Raw genomic sequence first — 24,316 nt, forward strand, 5'->3', positions numbered from 1 at the left:
GTGCGCCACCTGAGCTCACTCCAGGGCACCCTAGGGTCCAGCTAAAATGTTGTGTTTCTTTTTCAGCTGCCTGAGCAAAATTTTACATTGATGGATGTGAGTGGCTTTCTTTTTTTTTTTAACTGTAAAGAGAAATGACATAATTATGTTCTCACATTCCAACCATCCCTCCAAACTACAAAAGACCTCCTTGATATGAAGTGCGCTACTTTACACAGCAACACACTGATGCTTGGGCTCATAGTCATGCTGCTTTTGATGTTTATTTGGGTTTTTTAATTAGTACTGGATAACTGAAGAATTTTAAGTATGTACAGATTCATAAAATTATGAAAAATTGTTAAACATAATCATTTATTGAAAGATGAATGCCATTCTGATCATTTACAGATGAAGCAGCAATATTATGTAGTGATGTTTGCTATCTGTATGTTTAACCATATTCAAGCAACATTTATATCCCAATTCAAGGTCCCCTCGCTAGTTTTTTACAGAGCTTTCAACCATATTACATTTTCTTCTTAACATTGAGTTTGCTCAATTGTCATGGAGACATCTGTTGACATGCAAGCTCAGTATCAGTAATGGCTTCATCCATAGCACTTTTAGGACATTGCATCTTGTCTAAAAGTTAAGCATCAAAGTCAAAGAGGAATGATTGGTTCACTTACTAGCTTTTTAGTTTTTAACCACAATCTTCACTATGCTGGATATGTTTGTGATATTGCATCAGCATTACATTATTAGAGTGTATTCAATTTTAAAGCTGCATTCATTGTTTTTTGTTTTTTTTATGGTCATCTTGTAATGGAATTCCACAAGCTGAAAACATACTATTAGCTTATAAAGTTGACATCTGTCCAGCAGACATGGAGCAACATTAGCATGGGCACCTGGTTATGTTTTAAAATGGGGGAGTAAACTTGGAAAGATACATAATTGGCAGGGGGGTCTGGTGGTCCTCCCCAGAAAAAAAGTGTAATTTGAAACAAATTTCCTACATTTCTGCTCCACCTAACCTCTTGGATTAAGTCAAGAAACAGCCACCTGCACTAGTCTAGATTAGTTAGATTGAGGGTGCAAGAAAAATGGCTATTTCATATTTGAAATATATTTATAAAATTATTATATAGCCTAAAATGGTGGTAGGTTGCAGGCTACTAGGCCATCTTCAAGGTGAAATAAGGACAAACAATTTATATAAATGAAATAGTCTTACAACACATCACCATATGATTTGTATAATTAAACCTGGTTAAACAATGTTAAACCTGAGGGTTGCTATTCTCAATACTCACAAGGCCATCTTCAAAGTCTGACAATAACAACAAAGTAAAAACAGTTTGGATGAATGAAATGGCCTCACAACAACTATCTAATTCCAATCCCACACACAGGTTCTAGTGGGAGCTATTAGCACTACTAGCTGATATAGTTGTAATGTTATACAGGAATGAATAATCATAACTTCAAATTTTAACCTACATTATCTCAAATCAAGGAGTATTTTAATGCACAACTCAGAGGGTGATTTTTGCTCCTCAAGACTTAAAAGGACCATTTTAATCGAGGACTAGAGCTTATTGTGAAACCACCCCTTAGAATAAACTTGTATGAGTAAACAAGAGAATAATGATAATAATGAAAGCACAGCGCAGAGCAGCTGGATGAAAGGAGAGATCATTGCACAGAGCAATGCGTCCTCATATTTAAAAATAATTCCATCCAAAGTCAGACTGAAACTGAAACTAAAGCAAAGTAGTCTGTAGATGTCTAAATAAGTCACTTTCCACGCTGAACATTAGACTGTTAATTCAGACCAGTGGTGGCTGGAGACTAAAAAATTGGGGAGGACAGGAGGAAAACCAAGGAGAGGCTCCTTTTCTCTCTAACTGCACTGTCAGTGTACCCTGATCAATCAGCAACGGGTTTGACTGAACCAACTCAAAGGGTGGTCCAAAATGTTTGATTTTTGTTTGATTACTTGTTTTTGTCAGTTGCTGAAAATAGTAAAATGATCATTGATATCATCTGATTGTGGGAACTGTATGATGATAAGTTTATTTTTAAAAAGACAAAAAATGGGGTAGCATAACTTTGCTCCACCTAAATGAATAATGAGGATGCATTTGCTCAACTTGCTCCATTGCTCAGGCACCTATGAACATTTGTATTAATTTGGAGTCATGTTTCTGGTGATGAAATAAATATAATAATCCATAATCCTTTCTCCTTTTACTTCTGTTTTGGTCTCCACCAACTCCAGAGAAAATATGTGCCACTTTAGTGCTAAATGCTACACTGCATTCACTATTTAGTTGCTAATTTTGTGTGTGTGCTGTTTGGTGCTGGGCAGGGAGTGTACAGTGGGTTTATCAGAGCTGTGCCTACTGTAGCTGGAAATGGCTGATGAGAGAAGTGAGTCTAACAGTACATTTGTTAAGTTTAAAACCAAAACAATGAGCTGAAAAATGCTATACTGCTCCACAGAGCTATGGAGAACTGCAGAGTTGGGGGATAATTTTTTTTGTGGGTTCGTCATAGAAGCAAGCTCTTTCACATTACACAACATTGGACCTGTTAATCATAAAAATATTGATAAGTGTAGCTTTATGGGCCATAGGAAACAAATGTAGTATTAATCAATTACCGTATGTGTATAATAGTCTATAAAAGGAGAATGATAACCAGAACAACAGCTTTTCTCTCATTTCTGTCATTTCACTTCCAAAGTATAGAGTCCAAAAACAATCATACAACCCCGTCCAAATACTTGTATCACTATTGCATAGTCAGACACATATATCATCAGCTACCAAATAGCTGCCTATTTTTTCCTCACGACTGCCTGCCACCTGCTACAGATAATGAAGCGAGGCCTACAGCATGTTGGACTCCCTCCTCCTACCAGCCCTGACAACATGGCATTGTATGAGCTGTTGCTCCTGTGCCAACACAGTGGAGGGTAGGTGTGGGGGGGGGTGAGGGGGTGGGGGGGTTTGAGGGGGAGATAATACTCATTTGGAGAGCATAGCGGGGGTGTTGCTTCAGATACAGCTAATCCTCACACCTCATCGCTGAGACGTGGCTGGCTGCTGCAGTGTTTGCCTCCGCCGTTCCCTTTCTCCTTCTCCTTCCTTCCTTTCTCTCTTATTTTTCCTCATTCTCTCCACTTTCCTGACATTCAGTCCATCTCCTGCTGTCTTTGTTCTCATCTCTAAGCCCTCCTCTCTTTTTCTCCTCCTCCTGCACTTATCCCCTCTCTTCTTGGGTGAGAATATAAGGGGCAAAAATGCGGGGTTCTTTTTAGAGAAGAGAGGAAAAGATAGTAGAGGACTTAAAAGATAAGATAAGGAAGTAGATTAAAATGGGAAAGAGCAGAATACAACACAGCAGGAAAGACTAGAGAGAGATTCTACTCTCATTTTTGTATGCTAAATATAAGCTACCTAACTTTAACTGTGCTAGCTTAGCACAAAGACTGAAACAAGGGAACAGTTCGCTAACCCCCCACCCACATCCCCACTCTACCATCTGTCTATGTTTGTGAGCTTTAGAGGTGTTGGTGGATCAATTTTGTTAACTTTATTTATTTATGCCAAGCTATGTTAGCTAGCCCTCGTTAAACCTGCATCCAGTCAGGTTTTGTTCAAATTTGGAGGCTGTGTGAACTACACAGCTTCACAGGAATGAAACTTCTTGAAAGCTGCTGCATGCAGTATCTCACACATTTCCAGATCTATATTTATAATCTGGAGCGCTACTGGAAAATCTTGGCATGGTTTACAGTTGAAAACCTGTGTATCTTATACTGACCCTTTATGAAGCCCCACATTTCAGCCTCTGACTGAAACAGGCTGTTTTAGCTCCTGTCTCTTTAAGGCCCCTACCCTGATGAGCCCTCCCTGTTCTGAGTGGCCAGCTCCTGGAAGCTGCCCCTCAGCAGACTTCCAGCAGCTCAAGAGGCAGCATCAACAGTAGTTGTAAGATTTCTTTTCGTCATTCTTTACTTGAAATGGAAACTTCTTAAATATGTGCATGCATGTTTGAGCCTGAATCAGAAATGTGCAAGTGGACAACATCAACAACCCATGGCACAACCTCAGCAACAAAGGCTACAAAACAGACAGCTGTTTGTGGGCATGTGCGAACAATCTGATGTCATCATGAGGAGAAGTAGGGGTAAAGTAAAGCATTTGGCACAGGTTGAAGCCCTGGGTTTCAGGGAGAATGATATATACATTCACCTCAGGTTTTGGACCTTTGACCTGTTTAGACATCTGACATCATAACAGTATAACAGAATAACAGAATAAGAGATATTATTATTAATATGTCCCCTTTAAATACAGAAGATGAGACATTGCTGGGTGGTTGCTCTGGAGTTGTTGAAGGCAACTTTGACAGAGGTAATGAAAGTTAGCATGGGCCCCTGGTTATGATTTAAATTATTTCTGTTGCTGAGTGATAAGTAAAATATATGTAATACCTTTTCTATTAAGTAGCCAGAATGAGCCCAGAATATTATATGACATGCATTTTGACTGCTGCCACCACACCAAAAAAATCACTTCTCAGCCTAGTGCAGTTCCTCAGGGACTGGAATTTATGAGGTTGATGTTTTTATTCTGAGTACAGTACCTTGTCACTTCATGTTGGCAAAAACTCATCAGGCTAATAGACACACTCAAACTGGCTTTTTCTTCTTAACAAGCCAAGAAAACACAGAGCTCAGTGACTTGACAGTTTGGGTATATTTGCACAGTTTGGGTATCTCTGGCAGTAGGAGCCATAAATCAATACTATAGTGCAAATCAGCAAGTTTACAATGTCTCCATTTAGCTACAGAGGACTACAAGTACAATAAAAGTGCAATAAAAGAGAAACTCAATTTATTAGCAATGTGGAACCTTGTAAAATAACTTCTTATTCTTGTAATTCAATCCAGCATTGGAGTAAATTGTGGTTGAGTGAAGATGATCAAATGTTAATTGCATGGTAAGATTGTCTATGGTTTACTGGTGGCCACGCTTAGAATAGAAACTCTGCCTGCACAATGTCTCCACAGTGAGAGAGAGTGATGAAATTACTCGTTAGGCTAATTTAAAGACACAGGGACAGAAAGAACTGTGAATAAAATGAGATAGAACAGAAATGTCATTACAATTTAGGTACTTAAATGTAGAAAATGAGAGACAAACCAAGTGAGAGAGGCAGCAAGAATAAGCCTTGGGCTCCTCTCAGCATTTTATCGTGTACACAAATGATTTCCCAACAAATACCAAATGTCAGAGCCCCTTAAAGTAGACAGAAGCCAGAGGCAGCAATAATGTCTTGTATGTCAGCTTCCTGGACGCTCGCCCTCAGTCTGCCCTTTGCTGCGGCTAAACCTTTGGCTGAGACTGCCCACCAGGATCCACAGACAGACGCAATGAAAGGCCTGTAATAGATCTGCCTGCAGAGACATGTAATCAGCCAGTAATGGTTAGATCCACCTATGAAGAGAAATTCACACTTACCATAAAACCTTACCCTATGGGAGAGATTGATTTCATTGTTCCTGGTGGGCCATGACGTAAGTGCTGAATTTATTATTAATTCATCCTTAATTTTATGACTGATGTGACTTGTGTTTGAATCTTAGGAGCCAGGATCAGTGTTGAGTGCTAATCTGTAGAGCTTTAATTGATTTTTTCAGGCAGGGCCACGCCAGGAGGCCATCCAGCTTGCCTTTGGGTGTTGTTGACCAAATTAAAACCCAAGCTACATGCAGGTCATCTAAATAGGTAATTATAAGAAAAGGAAGGTGTTTTGCTCCAAGGTAAGTTATAGTAAAGGCTTTTCTGATGTAGGGGTCCTGTGGTTATCTCTCCCTGCTGGAAAACTCTACTGTTTTGCTTTACTGCTGCTTTATGGGACTATCTGGATAGAACGTGTCAGCAGGTAGAGGATTTTAACATCTGCCTTTAAGTACTGGACTTCATACGTTTATGTTGATTTAAATATTCACTGCCAGCCTGTGCTTTGTATTTTTATAGAGAGAAAATCTTTATGCTTTTTGTTGTTTTTGTTGTATGCAGAAGTGAGACACTGACTTGGCCAAGTGCAAAATGGGACTTAGGGAAGAGGTTTGGATGGTTGGTTGGGTCAAAAAAGCATGTAACTTTGACACAGCGGTCCCAGCCCTTTTTGATAACCATGAAGATCATCCCTTGACTTTAACCATGACTGCCATCTTTACATATCTGTAACCAAGTTCCTTTTGCTAGCTTGGAAATACACCAACCAAAGAGCTTTTTTTGTTCTTATTAATGGATTATTATTGATCTCTAAACCCTTAATAAAATGATTTATTAATTATACATAAAGCCAATAATAACAAATTATAAACCTTTAAAAAGGATGCTTTAATAGAAAATGCTGGCATTTTTTGTACAGGGCTTTTTATGGGTAGATACTATGATTTGTTTGCATTTCTCTCTGCAGATGATCCAAAATTGGCAAAAGAAAAACAAGATAAAATGTTTGTTTATGAAGACTTTTAAGAATCTGATGGATCATGAAAAACATATAGTAACAGAAAGAATCAGAAAAGAAGTAACAATATATTTATTAGATGGTAAAACACATGTTGTGAATTTTTTCTGTGCAGGACAATCTGTCAGGACAATCACAGACCAGGATCAATAGTTACAGCCCAGAGGCACGTCAATATGTTCATCAGCAGGGACCTGTGTCCTAAACTGCCGACCCACATTTAACACATCAGCAAGCAGCTAGGCCTAGGCCCCCCTCAGACAGTTTGATAACTAATGCCTTTTCCACACAAACCCCACGTATGACCAGTCATACCGGTATATGGATTATGGGTAAATATTACAAAAGTTACCAAACAACAGACTGGGTTTTTCTGGGCCGTTATCTGTGATGCATATATAACACTTGTTGAAATTATGGCAGAGAACTTGATCAAGAAATGTGTTCATGATGTAATGTAAACTCCTGAGACAGGTTATTCACTGTGAATTGTGCAGATGTTTCATTGACTGTTCCTGTCAAATAAAATCCCTGAAATCCATGTAATTTACAGCCAATTTCTGCGTCCCAGTTCCATACTATTTGTATATGAATATATTTCAATATGTATATTGAATGTATTGTATGCTAATTGTCATAGTATACTGTTTCTGCAGCTAGTATACAGGGGAAAAAAATCAACATTATTTATTGTTTTATTCTTAATCTTTTCATTCATGATTATACATCCACACAAATTAATGTTATAACTACATTTTTGAAAACACATTAAAATTTAATCTGCTTTTATTTTATTTGTTTTCTCTCCGTTATTGTTTTTATATTTATTTTTATACAGCTTGATTGTACCATTCACACTGTTGAACACTTGGCTGTGGTAAAATGAGAGTGGAAGTTTGTTTTAATGAATAAAGTTTTTTGGGAAAATAACAAAATAGTGCGTTTGGAATGTCACTGACTGATTAAAGAGAACGAAAACTGCTTTTTACATAATGTAATACTTTTTTTGTGTGTGTGTGTGTGTTTGCAGCCATTAGCAGCTCTGTGCAATGTGTTGGGAGAATGGTCAGTCAACAGCACATTCAAAAATCAAGCATTTTTAGCATACATACTTTTTAGACTGCTTTTTTTTTCACTTTTCCAGTTTGAAAACACTACATTCACTACTCAGACATCCTTACAATGACTGTGTGGACTGGAATTAGGACACAGCTACTCAGTACTTCAACATCACTAACTTTGACGTACTAGTGTCAAAAAAGACACCAGAGGAAACATTTAATCAGATTAACTTTTTCCTAAAGCCAAATAAAATGATGAGTAGTTTCAATGGAATGTGACACATGGATTGCAAGTGGTGGAAAAAAACAAGACCCTTTACTACAAGTAGTAAAAACACAAAAGCCACTCCATTACAAGATAAAGTCCTGCATTTAAAATATTGTAAAAAATACATTTGACTTAGCTGAAAAATGTACTTGTGAATCGCAACTAAAAGAATTAAGTGATATACAGACAGACCTCCAAAACAAACACACACGGACTGAGATGTCTCAGTGTCACCTCTGGATAATAAACAGTGCCGCTGCAGGGATAGCAAGCTAATGATATCAGCAGCTAAAGGCCAACACACTCTCACACATACAGTATAGAGGGGATGGACAAAATACCAGTAACACCTTGCAAAATACAGACTGGCAGTCAATACCAATTTGATTTTTGTGTTTGTTTAATAGACTGTCAGAGGTGTTGACTTGAACCAAATGGGGGATTTTTTTTTAACAAATGTTCTGGCAGGCGTCTTTTAGTCAGTGTTGTTGAGGGTTAAATCATGACAGCTGTTCCTCTTTATTAACATGGTATTCCTGTTTGGCATGCATCATCATGATTTTTAAGTCTTTATTTTGCCAAATTATTTTATTTTTCAGTGTTAGTCATGCAGCAGTGCCTCAGGCAGTGATTAGTATAAATCACAACTACAAAGGAAGCTTGCACAAGTGAGTTATTAAGCCGAATATCAATAAGAAGTATGAGTCAGCAATAACAGAGGTCTGACAGTTAACCATTATCAACATTACCCTGATAATCACAACTATCTTGATGTGGTTTACTTACAAAGCAGCTTTCACAATAACACAGTAACAGATAAAATGTGACAGACATAAATACAGACGCAGTAGAAGAGTGGAAGCTAAACAGTGGCGAGTCTAAGGTGTGTGTTGCTGTCTGATCAGAGGACCTTCTGTAAACTGCTGGTGAAACTAGAGGCACAAGAGGCCAGATAGTTGCTGAATGAACGAACCACTAGTGCATGATGAAATCCAAATGGAAAACTACTCAAGTAAAGAAGACTAAGGACAAGTGGTTACAAACACTGACTGAACAACATCACTATAAATTACAGCCTCAGAATCTACTGAGTTGAACGGACACTTCTGACAGTGTAAAAAACAACCACATGAGTTTTATCAGAAATGCAGTTACTGCAGAACTATTGTACTGCATCATGTTTCTGATATAATATTCTGTCTACCCATTATACATAACAAAATAACTGATTTAACAATACAAAATTAAAGGGGATCTTCACCAATTTTGCACGCGTATCCAGGTGAAAAAATAGTATAAAGCCATTTTTGTCTCCAGGGGGAGCTGTGTGAAATCTGACAAATTGCCTCAAGTGATGTCACCAGGCGCCATCTTTTCCATTTGGAACCAGGACCTTCCAGATAAGGAGTGCAGTGTGTTGCCTTTCAAACACTAGAAACACATCCTGCTACCTTGGCCAGCACTGCATACTTGAGCTAACATTAGCTACTTTAGCTAAATTGTGCTAACACAGCAGGTATCATAATCAAGTAACATTAAACTTAGTGAAATACTGTGACAATAATCTGACTCAGTGTGAGTCCTGGAGCCAGGGAGAGCAGCAGGTGAGCCAACTGTCAGTCACAGCTACTAATCAACTCCCACACGGCAGACATCGAACCTACTTTAAGTCTTCAAATCTTCTTAATGGAGCAATAATTTCCAATATGACCACCAGCACACTAATTAGAGGGCCTGGATTTAGCGATTGAGACCATAATGACTCATTGAAAAAAATTATTGATTTAGTATTTCTAGAGAAGTTGTCGCTTTTTGAATGGGATTCAATTGGAGCATCTAGTGACTGCCGGTGGCTTTTTAAGGATGGACAGTTTTTTAAACTGTTGGACAGTCTTGCTATTGTGCATGCTGACTCACTGGAACACCATTGTTGGTGTTATTAGTAACACCTGTGTTTCATACTGTAAGTCAGAATGTGTGCTGTGAAACAGGTCTACAGCCTACATCAACTAAAATAGCCACTGATATTCAGTACATTACAGCATGCTTTTTAGACTTGCCATCAGATTTATAAATAACGATGCAGAAAGAATCCTTTGCCTTATGTCTAATACATGTTGCAATGCATATTTCTAAGACAAACACTTAAATACTATAGTTACCTAGGACAAGTGAATCCTCCACCAGCAGGGGACAGTAGTGTTCCACGGGAACGAGGTCTCCAGGAGGTGAAGTCTGCATTTGGACTTTCTAACATCTACCCAACCACACCCAAACCATGCCCTCATATCACATCTTGATATCCCTTATCTCACTTTAGGAATGTTGAGGCAGAGAAGAAAGCAGAGGAAAAGTTTGCTCCAGTTTGTGGTTTAGACCTTGCAACTTAGTTTAGAGCAGTAGAGGAATAAACAGCTAATCAGCAACCTGCTGCTAGGTCGTTTTGCTTGGATTCAGATTGGCTGGTTGGAACATTTGGAGAGACCCAGTGCTGTTGATAAATGCATACAAAATGTTATCTCAGTCAGTGTGCTGAAAGACCCATAATGATAATTCTACCAGTGACACATTTTACCAGCATTTCTTTCTACAGTTAGTATGTAGAACTGATCTCAATCTGCATGCTGATATGCTATATAATGTATACTATCACACATACTATTGATAAAATTAAGTCCAAGCAGTAAACATTGTGACAGCAGGTAGATGCTGATATCTCTGACTGCAGTAAGATCTCATGCAAACATTTGAAAAATAAGACTTCAATTGTATTTCTGATCCCATGAGACACCAGATTTTTTTCAACAGGTGGACGTGTTACTATACTGTTTCTACTAAAGTAGTAATGTCTTTATGATATCAGCTTCTATTAGGCCTAGTAGGCAATTATAAATCACTGAGCAGGACTTCTTTATGGTAATATTGCTATTTAATGATATAAAATTATATATCTCAAGGTAGACAATTTGATCCATATCAGCCACCCCTACTGACCATCAGCCAAAAATCCTAAAGTTACCCATCTATAATGATATGAAACAGAAAAAAACAAGCAACTCTTTGTATTTGTAGAGTCTTCACTTGCTATATAATAAAATCAATCAACAATCAGAGTTACAATAACCAAATACTCATAGATCAGCTGAATGTCCAAAGAAAAATACTTAGTGATGACAAAATGAACACACCATCATACTGTTGAGTTTACATAAAGTTCAAACAATGTGACAGAATAAATAGGAAACAAATGTTTACTCCATGCAGGATTGATTGATTCCCCACAGCAGAGAACATGTCTCAGATGTAGAGGACAGATTTGTCCATGGAAAATGAAAATGCAGGTAAGCCAGTCTGTAGGTGCCGTGCTCTCAAGCAGAATCTTCCAGCTGTTGGCTGAGGTCAGGACTGTATGTCGGTTATCTTCCTCTTGCGGTAGTTAAGTACCAGACTAGAGGCGGTGAGCTGTGAGGCCTGACCTTTCTCCCAGCTCTGGAAGCCGTTGAGGCCGCTCTGCCCTGACTTGAACAGCGCCTTCTCCAGACAGTCCATCCGCTCCACCAGGGCCGACGTGTCCTCGTTGTAGGCATTCTGGGAAGAGTCCATGGTCCGTCGGAATCGACCAATGAACGTCTAGATGAAGGATGATATCCAGAGTTTGTGACCCGTTAGATTAAAAGGAAAAGGGAGAACGACCAGATAGAGTATTGTTGTGAAGGTTTTTTACATTAAGGCCTGCTGGTTTTTAATCAGACTGACCTAGTTCAGCCACCTTTGATATAAAACCTAATGTTAAACCTCAGATATGTATAATTTTTTACATTTTGAACTTCCAAGAAATTGAAATCTTCCAAAAAAAAAAAAAAAAAAAAAAGATCTTCAAAAATATTGGAAACCACTTCAAACTGAGTCCAGAACTGGCCCACGCTATAATTCACTGAGCTCTAACATGGTTGGTATGTAGTCCACAGTCATTCAAGTCATCATCTAGAAACCTGCAGGCAGAATTCCTCATTTCCATCTGAATATTTTTTGTTAGCACAGTGCTAAGGGCACATTTTTAAGACCCTCCACAGTGATGCAATTATGCATCATTTATATAAATGTAGGGAGCACATGATAACTACAGGCAGCAAACAGGTCTTCATAATAAGATTTCACCACGTTTATTCCTGGTAGACTAAAATAAATAAATAAATAAATAAATAAATAACACTTAAACACAGCGGCTGAGGAAATGTTGATGAGATCAGTCACAGATTTTCTTCCGAAGCCCATGTGGTTAAAAACAACCAAGATACCACTTAAATGATGAAGGAGGAACCATCAACCACCATAGTTATTCACTTTTCTTTTATGATGAAGAACCATGTAGTGTGTCAGGTCTTTAGAGAAAATCTTATAGTATGCAACTACCTTGTTTGTGTTTCTGTCTGTCAGACAATGACATTAGAGTTAATCTGCCTGGTAACAGCTGCAGCAGACAGCCAGTAGCCTGCCATGTTTTCTGATCTGATTGCACCACCTAGTTGTAAAGTTTTAAACAACACTGGCTGGATTTGTTACATATTGATCTGAGGGCATTTCGTAGCAAAGTATCTGACTGTACAACGACATGTATTAAACATTCACAAGTGTGTCAATACTTCAAAGAACCTGGCATGTCTGTCCGTCCTGGAAGAGGTGATCATGTTAAAGGGTCTTTCAAGGGTCTAAGGACAGAGGTGCTGTGTGCTGCACAGATTAAGGCAAATTTATGATTTGTTATACTGGGCTATACAAATAAAATTGACTTGACTACTCTCAATATATACATATTCCAAATAAGTTAAATGAAGCACAACAAGCTGTACACTGTCCATAGACAGCACCTAATATTTCACTGGATTTAAGGTGGATTGAAAGAAGGCATTTGAACAGAGTTAAGCTGCTTCTTTTGGATATGGCCTTCTATTTGTTTTGGATTCTGCACTTTTAAAGAAAATCATGTTTTTATAAAACACAATAATTAGGGTACTTTTCTAATACAATGAACAGAGAATTATTCCTTTTAGATAAATGACAAAGAAAAACAGCAAAGCGTTGCATTTGAGCAGCTGGACTAATTTTCTGTCAAACGACTAATCGTTGCAGTTCTAATATAAATGTATAAAATGAGTCTGAGTGTGTTGACCTTTCAAATCAGATATATGCATATATGTAACTTTCAAGTTTTATGCTGTGTTCTTCCACATCTTTTTATAGTGTCTCAAGTCATGTCCTGAACATTATAAATACATCTTTTAGAACAGGCATCTTCCCAGATGCCTTCAAAACAGCTGTTGTAAAACCTTTATTAAAGAAACCAAAGCTAGATAGTAATATAGTGACTAACTATAGACTGATGTCCAACCTTCCATTCAATAGTAAGATACTTGAGAAGATAGTTTCAGTCCAAAGAAATTCATTTCTCAAAGAAAACAGTATCCTGGAGGAGTTTCAGTCAGGCTTTAGAACAAAGCACAGCAGTGAAACTGCTCTCACCAAGATAATCAGTGACCTCAGAATGAACTGTGATGACAATAAAGGTTTCAGTTCTTATCCTTTTAGAGCTAAGTGCAGCATTTGACACGATTGACCATGATATCCTGATCAATCGTCTTGAAAAGTGGGTTGGTCCTTCCGGCTGTTTGTTAAACTGGTTCAAAGCATAAATCAAAGGGAGAAAGTTTTTCATCAGTGTTGGAGGTTATGTGTCTGAGAAATATGACAACTGCTATGAGGTTGAACAAGGGAGCTGCCTTGGTCCATTATTATTCTCACTGTACATGCTGCCACTTGGTGACATCATCAGAGAACACAATGTATGTTTCCATAGTTACACTGATGATACATAACTGTACATCTCTGCTGAACCAAAATCATGTTGCAGCTATTAACTCCATCACCAACTGTCTGTTAGCAATAAATAAATGGATGAGCAATAACATCTTAAAATGAAATGAAGATAAAACTTAATCCTACTGGTCGGCCTCAAAACAAAAAAGATAAATGCTGTTTAATAATCTGGGAAAATTAACACCCTGGATTAAATCTGAGGTCACAAGTCTTGGTGTTATCTTAGATTCAGACCTAAGCTTCAGTTCACACATCAACATGGTGACAAAAACATAATTTTTCACCTTAGTAAAATAGCAAAAGTGCAACCATTTATAAATCCAAAAAAATGCTCAGAATCAAACTCATGCCTTCATCTCAAAACGGCTAGATTACCACGATGTACTTTTTACTGGCCTCCTGAAAAAAGCCACTGAGAGACTTCAGCTCATCCAAAACTCTGCAGCTCTGCTATTAAACAGAACCAAAAAGACAGAATACATTAGTCCAGTTTTAGCTGCTCTGCACTGGCTTCCTGTAACATTTAGAATTGACTTTAAGGTCCTCCTCCTTATATACAAAGCCCTAAATGGGCAAGGACCAAACTACATCACCAAATCCTTGTTAGCTACTTGTCCTCAAGAACACTGCAATCATCTGCTGCTGGTTTATTTAGATTTATTTAGAAGATCAGTGATGCAGCCTTTGTCAATTACGCCTCCAAACTATGGAACACACTGCCCATAGATATCAGAGCAGCCAGCTCGCTGGATACTTTTAAAAGAAAGTTTAAAACCTCTCTCTTTAGCCAAGCATTTAAATAGCTTTGCACTTGCCCTCTGCTGCACTGTTTAATGCTCAGTCAGCTTCGCATTATGCTCTACTGCACCTCTTTTAAAATGTTATATTTTACTTTAATTTATACATTCTATGCTTTAACTTGTTTTTTTATCATATTTTATTCTTTGATTTTCATTCAGTATGCATTCTATGTATTTTAGTTTCACTTTATCCGGTGAGTTTTATTTTTATTTTATTTTCCATCTTATGTTACACCAATGTTTTTTACATGCTTTTATGTCCTTTTCATGTCATTTATTTTGTTGTAAAGCACTTTGAACTGCATTTCTTGTATAAAAGGTGATATACAAATATAGCTATTATTATTATTATTATTATTATTATTATTATTATTATTATTATTATTATTATCTTTTCAACATTAAACAGCACAGAATGGTGTTTAGTAAGACTCAAGCACAGATCTTGCACAAAGTTAGAGAGAGGGGCAATCTCTGTTAATGGTGACAAATTCAAATTACACTTATATGGTCATTTTAAGAATGTATTGCCTTTAATGAAGAGTCTAAGCCCACTTAATATCTTCAACAATAAGAAGAAACTATTTTTTTCATCTCCTGCAGGTTTGCCTTACCTCCCAGAGGTCACTGGCACATACTGTTACAAAGATCTATTAAAGAGTTTGAAGAGACATGCTGTGTCCCTGATGAAGGTAATACATCATCATAAATGACAAAGAAGCCCTGTCCAGTTTAAGTTATTATCATTTGTTAATGGTTGCTCAGTGTAGATTATGTCATTGTTATTATAATACCAGCACTTTTATTGGTAGCTCCCTATGTTGAATGAACTCTTGCATGTTGTGTTTGTGCATGCTGTTCACCTGCAGCAACGTCTGGGCGATATCTGGGTTCTCTGGGCTGTCAAAGTGCAGCATCTGGGATCCCAGGCCGTAGTAGTAGGGCCCCATCTTATGCAGGTCCACCACATTGGAGTCAGCATTGAACACGGTCCTCCAGCCCTCTTTGTATACTTTAGGAAGCTCGACTGACAGCACCCTCCTCTTCTTCTCATACAGACCCTTGGACAGCCACAGAGGAAGCTCCATCTTTGTGCCCTGAGATGAAGGAGACAAACTTCAGAGTTGGAGGAATTTTCAAGGCTCCTGCTCTCTGGTAGGGTCCATAATGCAGGTATACCAGTGTTTCCACTATAACTGTACAGGCATGGCCGGCCGTCAAAATATTTTTTTAATGCCAAAAATAATGCCAAATATCCATTCATTTAGAAATCAATAGCGTTTGGGAGCCTCTGTGCAGAGCTGCTCTGAAATGTGAGTTAACCTCTGTGTAGTTGCCTGGGAAACTCTCGGTAGCATAGCTCCTTTAAAGGAATAGGGCAGTGTATAATGTGTGTGTGTGTGTAGAGTGAGCCGAGAAGTGCTTCTATACTCTTTGAGTGAAAGAGCAAGCAGCAGAAAGGTGATGGTGAACGAGCGGAGCAGAGGAAAAGGTTAGCAGTAAGTTGTCAGTCTGGCAGTAAATGTACAGTACAGACTACAGTGTGTCAGTTAATAAATGCTGCAGCTTGTCAAGACCAAGAAAAGTCATGTTTGTTGTTTCCCCAACTGCTGGAAAAGTGAAGGAGGTTTGCTCCAAAGTTAGCAACAATGAGTTAGCCTAGCCTGATGATGCTAATGAAATGCTCTCAACGGAGTTCAATAACTGAACTGTCAGACTTAAAGTAGGAAAAGCGCAGGTCTTGCTAATAACATTCATTCATTTAACAATCATTCATTTTTATCATTTACACCTGTGCTTTTCCCACTAAGACGTGAAAAAAGACTCATTTCCTTTCCTTCTCAGGTTCCCTCAGAGGTGAAGAAGGGTTTCCACGATGTGTTTGAGTGTGTGTAACATGAATTAAATTACTCTTTTAACTCTCTGGTGAATTTTAAGTGTAGGTTTACTGATAAAGTGTTTCGTTTTATTAAGTAAAATATATCTTATAAAGTCAAAAGTAAATCACGTATACATCTCGATGAAGTGTGACTAAAACATTGTACTGTATGGTTAGAAGTCAGGGCTCATTGTGGCCAAATGGTATCAGACCAAACAACATTTAAAAAATGTTTAACTTGCACAGTTGGATTCTAACTATTTACAATGTTACAAAGAGTTGTTAAAGTTAAATTATACTAATATGACTGCTGTCTTGGAGGTTGCGAAATTGAAAAGTGGGTCGCGTTTATGCTTTAACAGTCGAATTATTTTTCTACCTCATGTCTGCCCTTTCCAGTAAAGGAAGTAAAGAATATACTGCAAAATATTTTGAAAAATAATGTTACTTATTTAAGGACTACTTTTGAGTGAAGCTCTAGCAGAAACAATTGTCTTACGATGAATTAACTTACAGAATTTTAAACTATCACCGCTTTTCACGTATTTTTCTTCAGTAATATGAATAACTCCACCAACCTCCGGTATGTCCTGTGTGTCACTCGACTTCTCCAGAAATCCAAGCCGAGGAAAACTGCACTCTGTCCGGACGGGAAGTCTCTCATGAGACAGCAAAATATCATCGAGAGACAGGAAATTTTCCTCCATCCCCACTCCAGGTTGTGCGGGAAGATACGACTGTGTGTCCATCTTTGTGCCTAAATGAGGCCAAAATCGGCTGTAAAGTAGATAAATACTGAAATGTTACGCAGAAACCTCCCCCCTCGTTGTTTACAACTCTTCCTTCTTGGTGTTTTGGCGCCAGGACCTGACAACCAATCAGAGCGCTGCTGTGAAGTCTAGACCAGAGCAATCGATTCAATCTGAGTCGAACCAAGTCGAAAACATGTCATTTATCCTTTTACTGATATGTTTGAAACTTTATGTTTTAGATTATTCTCTTTTGTTCATTCTTTTTTTTTTGTCAAAGCTTTTTGGAGTTCTGTGGCCATTTTACAGCCAAGTTATATTTAAAACTGTCAATGACATTTATATGAATTTGAAATGCAATATGTTTCATAAGGGGAACGTAAAACCATAACCAAAAGTTATTATATTATTAAGTTTGTGAAATGCATTACAAAATTAAATGTACCTCTTTTCCATTAGTCACTTGCAATTATGTATTTAGCCATCAGAGGTCAGAATATTACCATTACAAATTTGAAGTCCCGTTTGTGTCCTGTTCTGAGAATGTTTTGCAGTCATCACCCTGGAATCTATAATACTACTACTACTACTACTAATAATAATAACAATAATAATAATGATAATCACCAGTATTTCAAACAGGCACTGGAAAGTTAAACTTGAATTGCAATATGCTTCTCTCTTCCTCTCTCTGTCTATCCTGATCCACATCACACACAGCTGTCATCACATTTACCAGTTGACAAATGAAAAACGACAGCTGGTCTATACTGTGATCATGTATTTTCCCATCTATCAGGACACCATCCGTTTGCAAATCTAGATAACAGGAAGAAAAGGTCAGTCATCTTTCTTATTTTGACATTTTTTTAATATTATAGATTATTATATATGTCATTATTATTACTCATCCCACAGATTGCACATCAAAGTCATCAGACATGTTAGTCGGCGCCCCCAAAAAGCAGGCTGCCATTCACATCCTCGGAAAGTAAATTAAGTCATGAACTAAAAGAGTCAAATGAAATAAAGCAAAATGAAGGTACTGTATTCTTTTAGCTGTGTGTCTGAGCTGAGTGGGCAGGCAGGCAGTACAGTGGGCCAACTGTCGACTGTGGCAGCAGTCTCAGACACTCGTTGGATATTTTCACTCTGCAAACCAGAATGAGGCAGACGCCATTTCCCAAAGAGATCATCCCCCCCCCCCCCATTAGCTGCAGGCCAGGATACACAGGGGACATTGTGTGTCACACAAATAGACAATGAGGTTAGCAGTTATCATTATTATTTGGCTTCTTATGGCCCACTGTTATGCACGCTGATGTTGTTCCCCGTCCCCGCAGGAGTGAACACTGCCCTCTGTTTCAAACCCTCCATTGTGTCATGGCCTTAACAAGGAACAGGGACGATCTCAGCACTAACAGGCTTCTAACACTTTATTTGAAGTGGTGCTCACGAGGCATCATAACCACATTATGATTACATGTGCTTTGATGTTAGGTGTGATATAATAAGGAAAAAAATCTCTAGTGGGATTTGAGTCTCTCTGCTGAAAAACAATTTTATACCAGATTCAAAATCAGCTACAGCTTAGACATTGTCACACCATAGTAGCTCCAAATGGCAGTGAGAGACAACTGTGTAACACAATTTGAAATTGATTCCTCTAAAGTTCCCAACTTTACCAACCCAGCCAATGTGGGATGCTTTAAAACATAAGACAGCATTGTGATTATGTAGGGAAAAGATTTAAAATCTAAACTTTGAAGTCTTAAGATTTAATTAGTCACTAGCTGGATGAAGATGTGATCATGCCCTGCACAGACATTTCTTTGTTCACAGTGTTAATGTGATGTGTCTCATACACTGTATACTGTAGAGCTGAAGGGAACTGTGATAATTCTTTATAGGTCCATCACAACGAGCAACAACCTTCACATTACTCATTGTAATTTCATCCATTATTGATATAAAAATATTTATTAGTATAGCTTTCTGGCTGTTCTTTATCTGTCTGTGGTTTGTTGCTGGGCAGGTAGTGAACAGTGGGTTTATCGAAACCTTCTTTACTGAAAACACCTGCCTGAAGTGATTCAGAAATGCTGCCAAAACAAAAAAACAAAAAGCAATGAGCTAAAAGTGGCTAAAATGCTCCATCCAGAGCTGAAGCAATACTTCCTTGTGGGTTCGTAACTAAGAGCAGCCCCTTTCACATTATACATAGTAATTTGATCAACTCTTTATATATAAATATCCACTAATGCAACTTTAAGCTAACATATGGTGGTGCATACACATATGTTTACAGTCCTTATAATGCCTCGTAAAGAACTTCAAGTAAAGTTCCATAAAAACGCTGTCATGATAAATACCCCCAACATGGACTCTGCTGACTTCGACATCCGTCTTGGATGGATGGATGTTAATTGGCAGTATGACAAGCACAGTTTAAGTACAGATCAGCCCTGTTGTGTAAATGGTTAACTCCCACCTTATCAGATCAGAGGCAGTTTTCCTGTAAGCTTCAGAGCACTACAGAGGCCCCTTTGGGACTTGACTGCATTAAATTGTGTTAAATCCCATCCTTGCTGGTATTAATGACAATAAAGGTGACTATAGAGCAATAAAGCAAAGGGATAAAAGCAAGGGGTGAAAACTTCAACACCCAGTAAAATAGGCTTTTTTTTTAGGTTAGTGCAAAGTTATACCTCAAGAATTAGAATGATAAATTAAAAGATTAAAATACAGTGTATAAGACTGCCTGATACCCTTTGTTTTCACACACACAAACACATACACTTCCAAGGGTATTGGCTGGATTCCTCAAGTTTTGCCCCAAACAAAAGCTGACAGATGATGTAGCATCTGTTGTTGGTAAAAATGAAAGATAGTCGTAGTGCTCTGAAGCTGTTAGGACGCTCCCAGTTCTGATCAGTGTTTTCCTGCCAACATTCAAGATTTGGTTTGAAAATTCTCCCGGACGCTGAGTTTCCCCAAAAGCATCTTAGCTGTAAGTCCGTCTCTTACACACTTACTTACAACATTAGAACAGGAGTCGAGAGTGTAAGAGTGAGAGCAACACGCCATTCTTTTATTGTTTTAATATTATTTTGGTTCATGAACGAAATATTCAAGGAAAAATCCACACTTGAATGTTTCAACAAAAAAGAGTAACGTCAACTACAACTCCCAAGGTGTATTTCTGTAACATCCAAACACCTAGCTTAAAAGTTACATGCACTGCTCGATTACTGTTTATTTGTTTTTCTTTATCTTTTATTATTAGTCAATTACTGCTTTTAATATTTTATTTTATTATTTTTTATAACTCTTTCTTCTGTCTGGTGTTGTTCAAGGATTGTACTGTTATTGGCTTCTCTACGATATAGTTTTGTACTACTGAAAATGTAAAATTCAATAAACTTTAAGTCATGACAAAAAGTTACATGCACTGCTAACAGTTTAAGTCCGCTTGTTAACATTCAGCAGTTGAAAGTTCACCTTCAGATTCTGGATCTATATTGGAATTTTGAATTTGCTAGAGCGCTGATTTACATCTCTGACTTGCTTCTTCTCCATAGCAACATCTGAGGCTCATGGGAAGTGAAGTATTTAAAGCCATCCACCATGACAGAAAAAAAATGTGTCCATACTACATACTGTATATGTATTACATACTAATCTTCATGGTATAATGTTTTTTGCAATTACTATACAAGAAGTCATCACTGTCTGTTGCTGTTACTAACAGCAAATGATGCAATACTTCACTGTTAAGGCCAGTTCAGATCAATGATTTGCAACGAGACTGGATGCAACTTGCAAAAGAATCCCTGACGTCTGATTGTAAACATTCAATCAAACTGCAACTACAAAATGCATTGCAAAAAAACTCATTGTAATTTTTTTGTTTGGTTTCTGATGCGTTCCTGGAGCTGTTTCATCACCAACCACGATTAGTTTTAACATTTTACAGCTTTGAGCAGCCCCCCCAAGTGCATTGCATTGTGGCAGATTACATCATAACACGCTCATATATTATATACATGCATATATATATATATATATATATATATACACACATACATATATATATATATACATACACACATACATGAATTATGTGTGCCAAAACATAAACTGTTAAAGTTTTTTTAAGTATTGTTTAATTTTCTTTCTGGATTCTTTCTAGATTCTTTGTGGAGGGGCATTGAAGCAATCATTAAAAAAAAACCTAAAATGTATTTTTACATTAACATTCCCAGTTGTACCCTTATAATAACTGAATGAAGTAGACACACACAACCTATTTGGAGAAAGTGGATACATCACATTCAATCCTAAAATAACTCCCGGGGTGTGCTGAACATTTCTGACCTATGTAAGGGTGGAAGATGATTCAAGGGTGGATTTTTCCTTTGAAGCCATGTTACATGATAATTCTGCAGCAACAACAAAAAAAAGACCAACTGTTGCTCCTTGTCTTATTACTATGCAGGTATATTACATACTGTGCGTCTATAGGATTAAGATGTTTCACGGGAAACCCAGTGCTGGTCTGTTGTATTAGTTGTATCTGGGCCACTGAATGAAAGTTGATCATAGAGTCTGTCATCTAGCACAATTTATTCCACCATTTGTTTACAGTAGCTTTGTAAATGCAGTTGTTTGTATGTTGATTTGTAGTAGTCGTCATACATCAGCTCTTGGCATTCTGAAGAGTGAGTAACACCTCACATGATTGGAATATTAAACAAATATTGTTAAATATGAACAAATGAATAAATAAGCCCCGTTCAGTGGATCCACAGTGGGACTACAGAGTCCTTTTTCCGGGTCGGAGCGGGTCACATCTCCAGTCGGCCACACACGCAGTCAGCCAGACCTATTCTAGCAGAAACACAATGTGGGGAACCGACAGTAGCATAGACCAAGAGGCGCCTTTTGAATCACACACACACACACACACCCCCACAAACAGTCGTACACACGGAGACACACACACGCACACACACACACACTCTTGAGGCTCTCACGAGAAAATGACTAATCCATGATCACATGAAAAATCTGGCAGGTCTAAAAAGAAAGAGGAGATGAACTGAGAGAGGTTACATGTGTAATTTACAATATGTCATGTCGCTTCTCTGTAGCTGTAAACATCAGCAAAGTAAAGGGAGGACTGCCAGTCGCACACAGGGAACATGGACATCTAGACTGTAAACATTTCAATACACAGACCCACACACACACACACACACACACACACACACACACGCACACACACATACACACATGAGGCTTCAGCAAAAGCTATGTTGTCACCGTTCTAAGCTCACACACCCACACGCACACATACAAACACACACACACACACACACACACACACACATACAGTGTACGTACACATACCAGGTGAAGCCTGACACACACGTTACACAGTCGTAGTGTAAACTACATTGCTGGCCCGTCTTATTCTCCCTCCCCCCCTCCCGATCATAACTGAGCATGCTCAGACAGCTCCTCTCCAGCCCCAGTCCATCTTTAGATTCTCCCCCTCCATCCTGTACATACAAGACAAGCTGACATCCCAGTTTTTTTTTTCTTTTTTACCTCTATCCCTCCCTGCCTGCCCAGGTGTGCACTCTGGTGTGGAGGATGTCTTGGAACCAAATCTAAGAAGCATTTTGGGGACTTTTTAATTGGATTATTATTAGTCAAATTGGCGAGGAACAGCACAGAACTGAGGCAGGGACTATAAGAAAGAAAGCACACCGGGCTGTTATGAGAGGACGTCACCGAGTTGGAGTCCTGTTGTGAGATGAGAGGCCCACCGAATAATGTACAAGTTAGTCCGGTCTGTTTCACGTAGCTTCTGCAACTCGACAATCCTCCATTTGATGGTTTCCTCCTCATTTTCATCCTCTTCTTCTTCTGTCTTCCTTGTGTGGTTTCCTTCCTCCTCCCTCCTGCCCTATTGCTGCTCTGCTTCCTCACCTCTCTCCAGTTAAGGCCATGGGAGGGCTGGACACAAATGACTGACGGGCCTCGATCCAGATACGAGAAGGAAGGCCGGCAGCTGGAGGCCTGTGAGGACCTGAGCACGTCAGGGAGGCAGCTGGCCTCGGTTGAGTTAGGGGGGAGGAGTTGAGACCGGTGAAGCCCTTTGAGGGACTCTGTTAGCCTGGAGGAGTGGGAGGGAAGGAAGGGAGGGAGGGGTTGTAAGCAGCCTCTTCAGCAGACATAAAATGGAGGGCTCGGGAGGGGCCCTTTAATGTACGATGGCGTTGGTTTGACAGTCACGTTTTTTTGGTTCAGTTCACGAGGAATAATTATCTTGGTTAGGATGATGGATTCTGTCAGGATAAGTATGTGTTGATCGCTTTGATTGTTTCTTCAGATTTGGTTGCGCCTGTGTCCAGATATCCATGGCAGGACCATGAGATGTCCTGGAGACAGAGGGGAGGGGTGGGGCAGAGACACAGAACAAGAGATGGTGAGAAAAAGAGAGAAAGAGGATGCATTATGTGTGACTGTAATGACATCAAAGATGTTAAAATGATTCAAAGTCTTGTAGTTTTATGGTCTATTAAGCAACATATTAAAGGATGAAAAACGGTGGCTTAAATGACAATAATGTGCGTCATCTTACACAGTGTGTCAGTGTGAGAGGGAGTGTCTAGATATGTCTTTTTTGACTAATATGGACTAATGCAGATCACGCCATCCAAAATCTTTGGAACAACCTATAAAAAGCCCATTTACTGTAGATTGAAGCCCAGGACACTACTAATCCTAGTGCTAATGCTAAGGCCATGTTCAGACCAACATTAGCGGCCCTATCATTCATTTGCATGGAGCCAGTCGGTCAATACATCAAGGGGAAAAAATGAGGGTAGTCTGGCAAAAAAGTTTAATCTGACACAACTTTTGCATCAACACCTTTTGACATCATCCAGCAAGGCATTGTGTTGGCCAATCACATACATGCAAGTGCACATTCCTGGTGGATTACTTTATAACATGAACAGGGTATTTCTATTGTTTAACTAATTTTCAGCAGACATCAGCATTCATTTAAACTAGTGTTTCTGTCAGTTTAATGAATGGCCAGTATTTACTCTTCTTCTAGTTCTGTATTGGCCTCC

General features: G+C 38.6%; 2 protein-coding genes across 2 annotated transcripts in view; both read right to left on the reverse strand.

Moving 5' to 3' along the window:
- Nucleotides 1-10,773: 10,773 nt before the first annotated feature.
- gins3 (GINS complex subunit 3) lies at nucleotides 10,774-17,304 on the reverse strand. The gene is made up of 3 exons (XM_042410621.1): nucleotides 16,998-17,304; nucleotides 15,404-15,637; nucleotides 10,774-11,496 (listed from the first exon to the last, which is right to left on the reverse strand). Exons 1-3 carry the CDS (start codon nucleotides 17,166-17,168, stop codon nucleotides 11,266-11,268), a joined length of 636 nt encoding a protein of 211 aa, XP_042266555.1. The 5' UTR covers nucleotides 17,169-17,304; the 3' UTR covers nucleotides 10,774-11,265.
- Nucleotides 17,305-21,777: 4,473 nt separating this feature from the next.
- znrf1 (zinc and ring finger 1) overlaps nucleotides 21,778-24,316 on the reverse strand; it is a 65,100-nt gene continuing 62,561 nt past the window's right edge. Inside the window, exon 5 of the mRNA XM_042412953.1 lies at nucleotides 21,778-23,617. The gene's annotated coding sequence lies outside the window, so the exon portion shown is untranslated. The remainder of the gene's footprint in view (nucleotides 23,618-24,316) is intronic.

The sequence above is a fragment of the Thunnus maccoyii genome, chromosome 5 (genome assembly GCF_910596095.1).
Source record: "Thunnus maccoyii chromosome 5, fThuMac1.1, whole genome shotgun sequence".
Classification (NCBI taxonomy): Eukaryota; Metazoa; Chordata; class Actinopteri; order Scombriformes; family Scombridae; genus Thunnus; species Thunnus maccoyii.

What these genes read in the sequence shown, in the direction of transcription:
- gins3 (XM_042410621.1), bottom strand. Translation starts at nt 17,168, where the DNA reads ATGGACACACAGTCGTATCTTCCCGCACAACCTGGAGTGGGGATGGAG. An exon ending in ACACACAGGACATACCGGAG is followed by an intron (nt 15,638 to 16,997) that starts GTTGGTGGAGTT and finishes CCTTCATCTCAG; the next exon opens with GGCACAAAGATGGAGCTTCC. An exon ending in TCGCCCAGACGTTGCTGCAG is followed by an intron (nt 11,497 to 15,403) that starts GTGAACAGCATG and finishes TCCTTCATCTAG; the next exon opens with ACGTTCATTGGTCGATTCCG.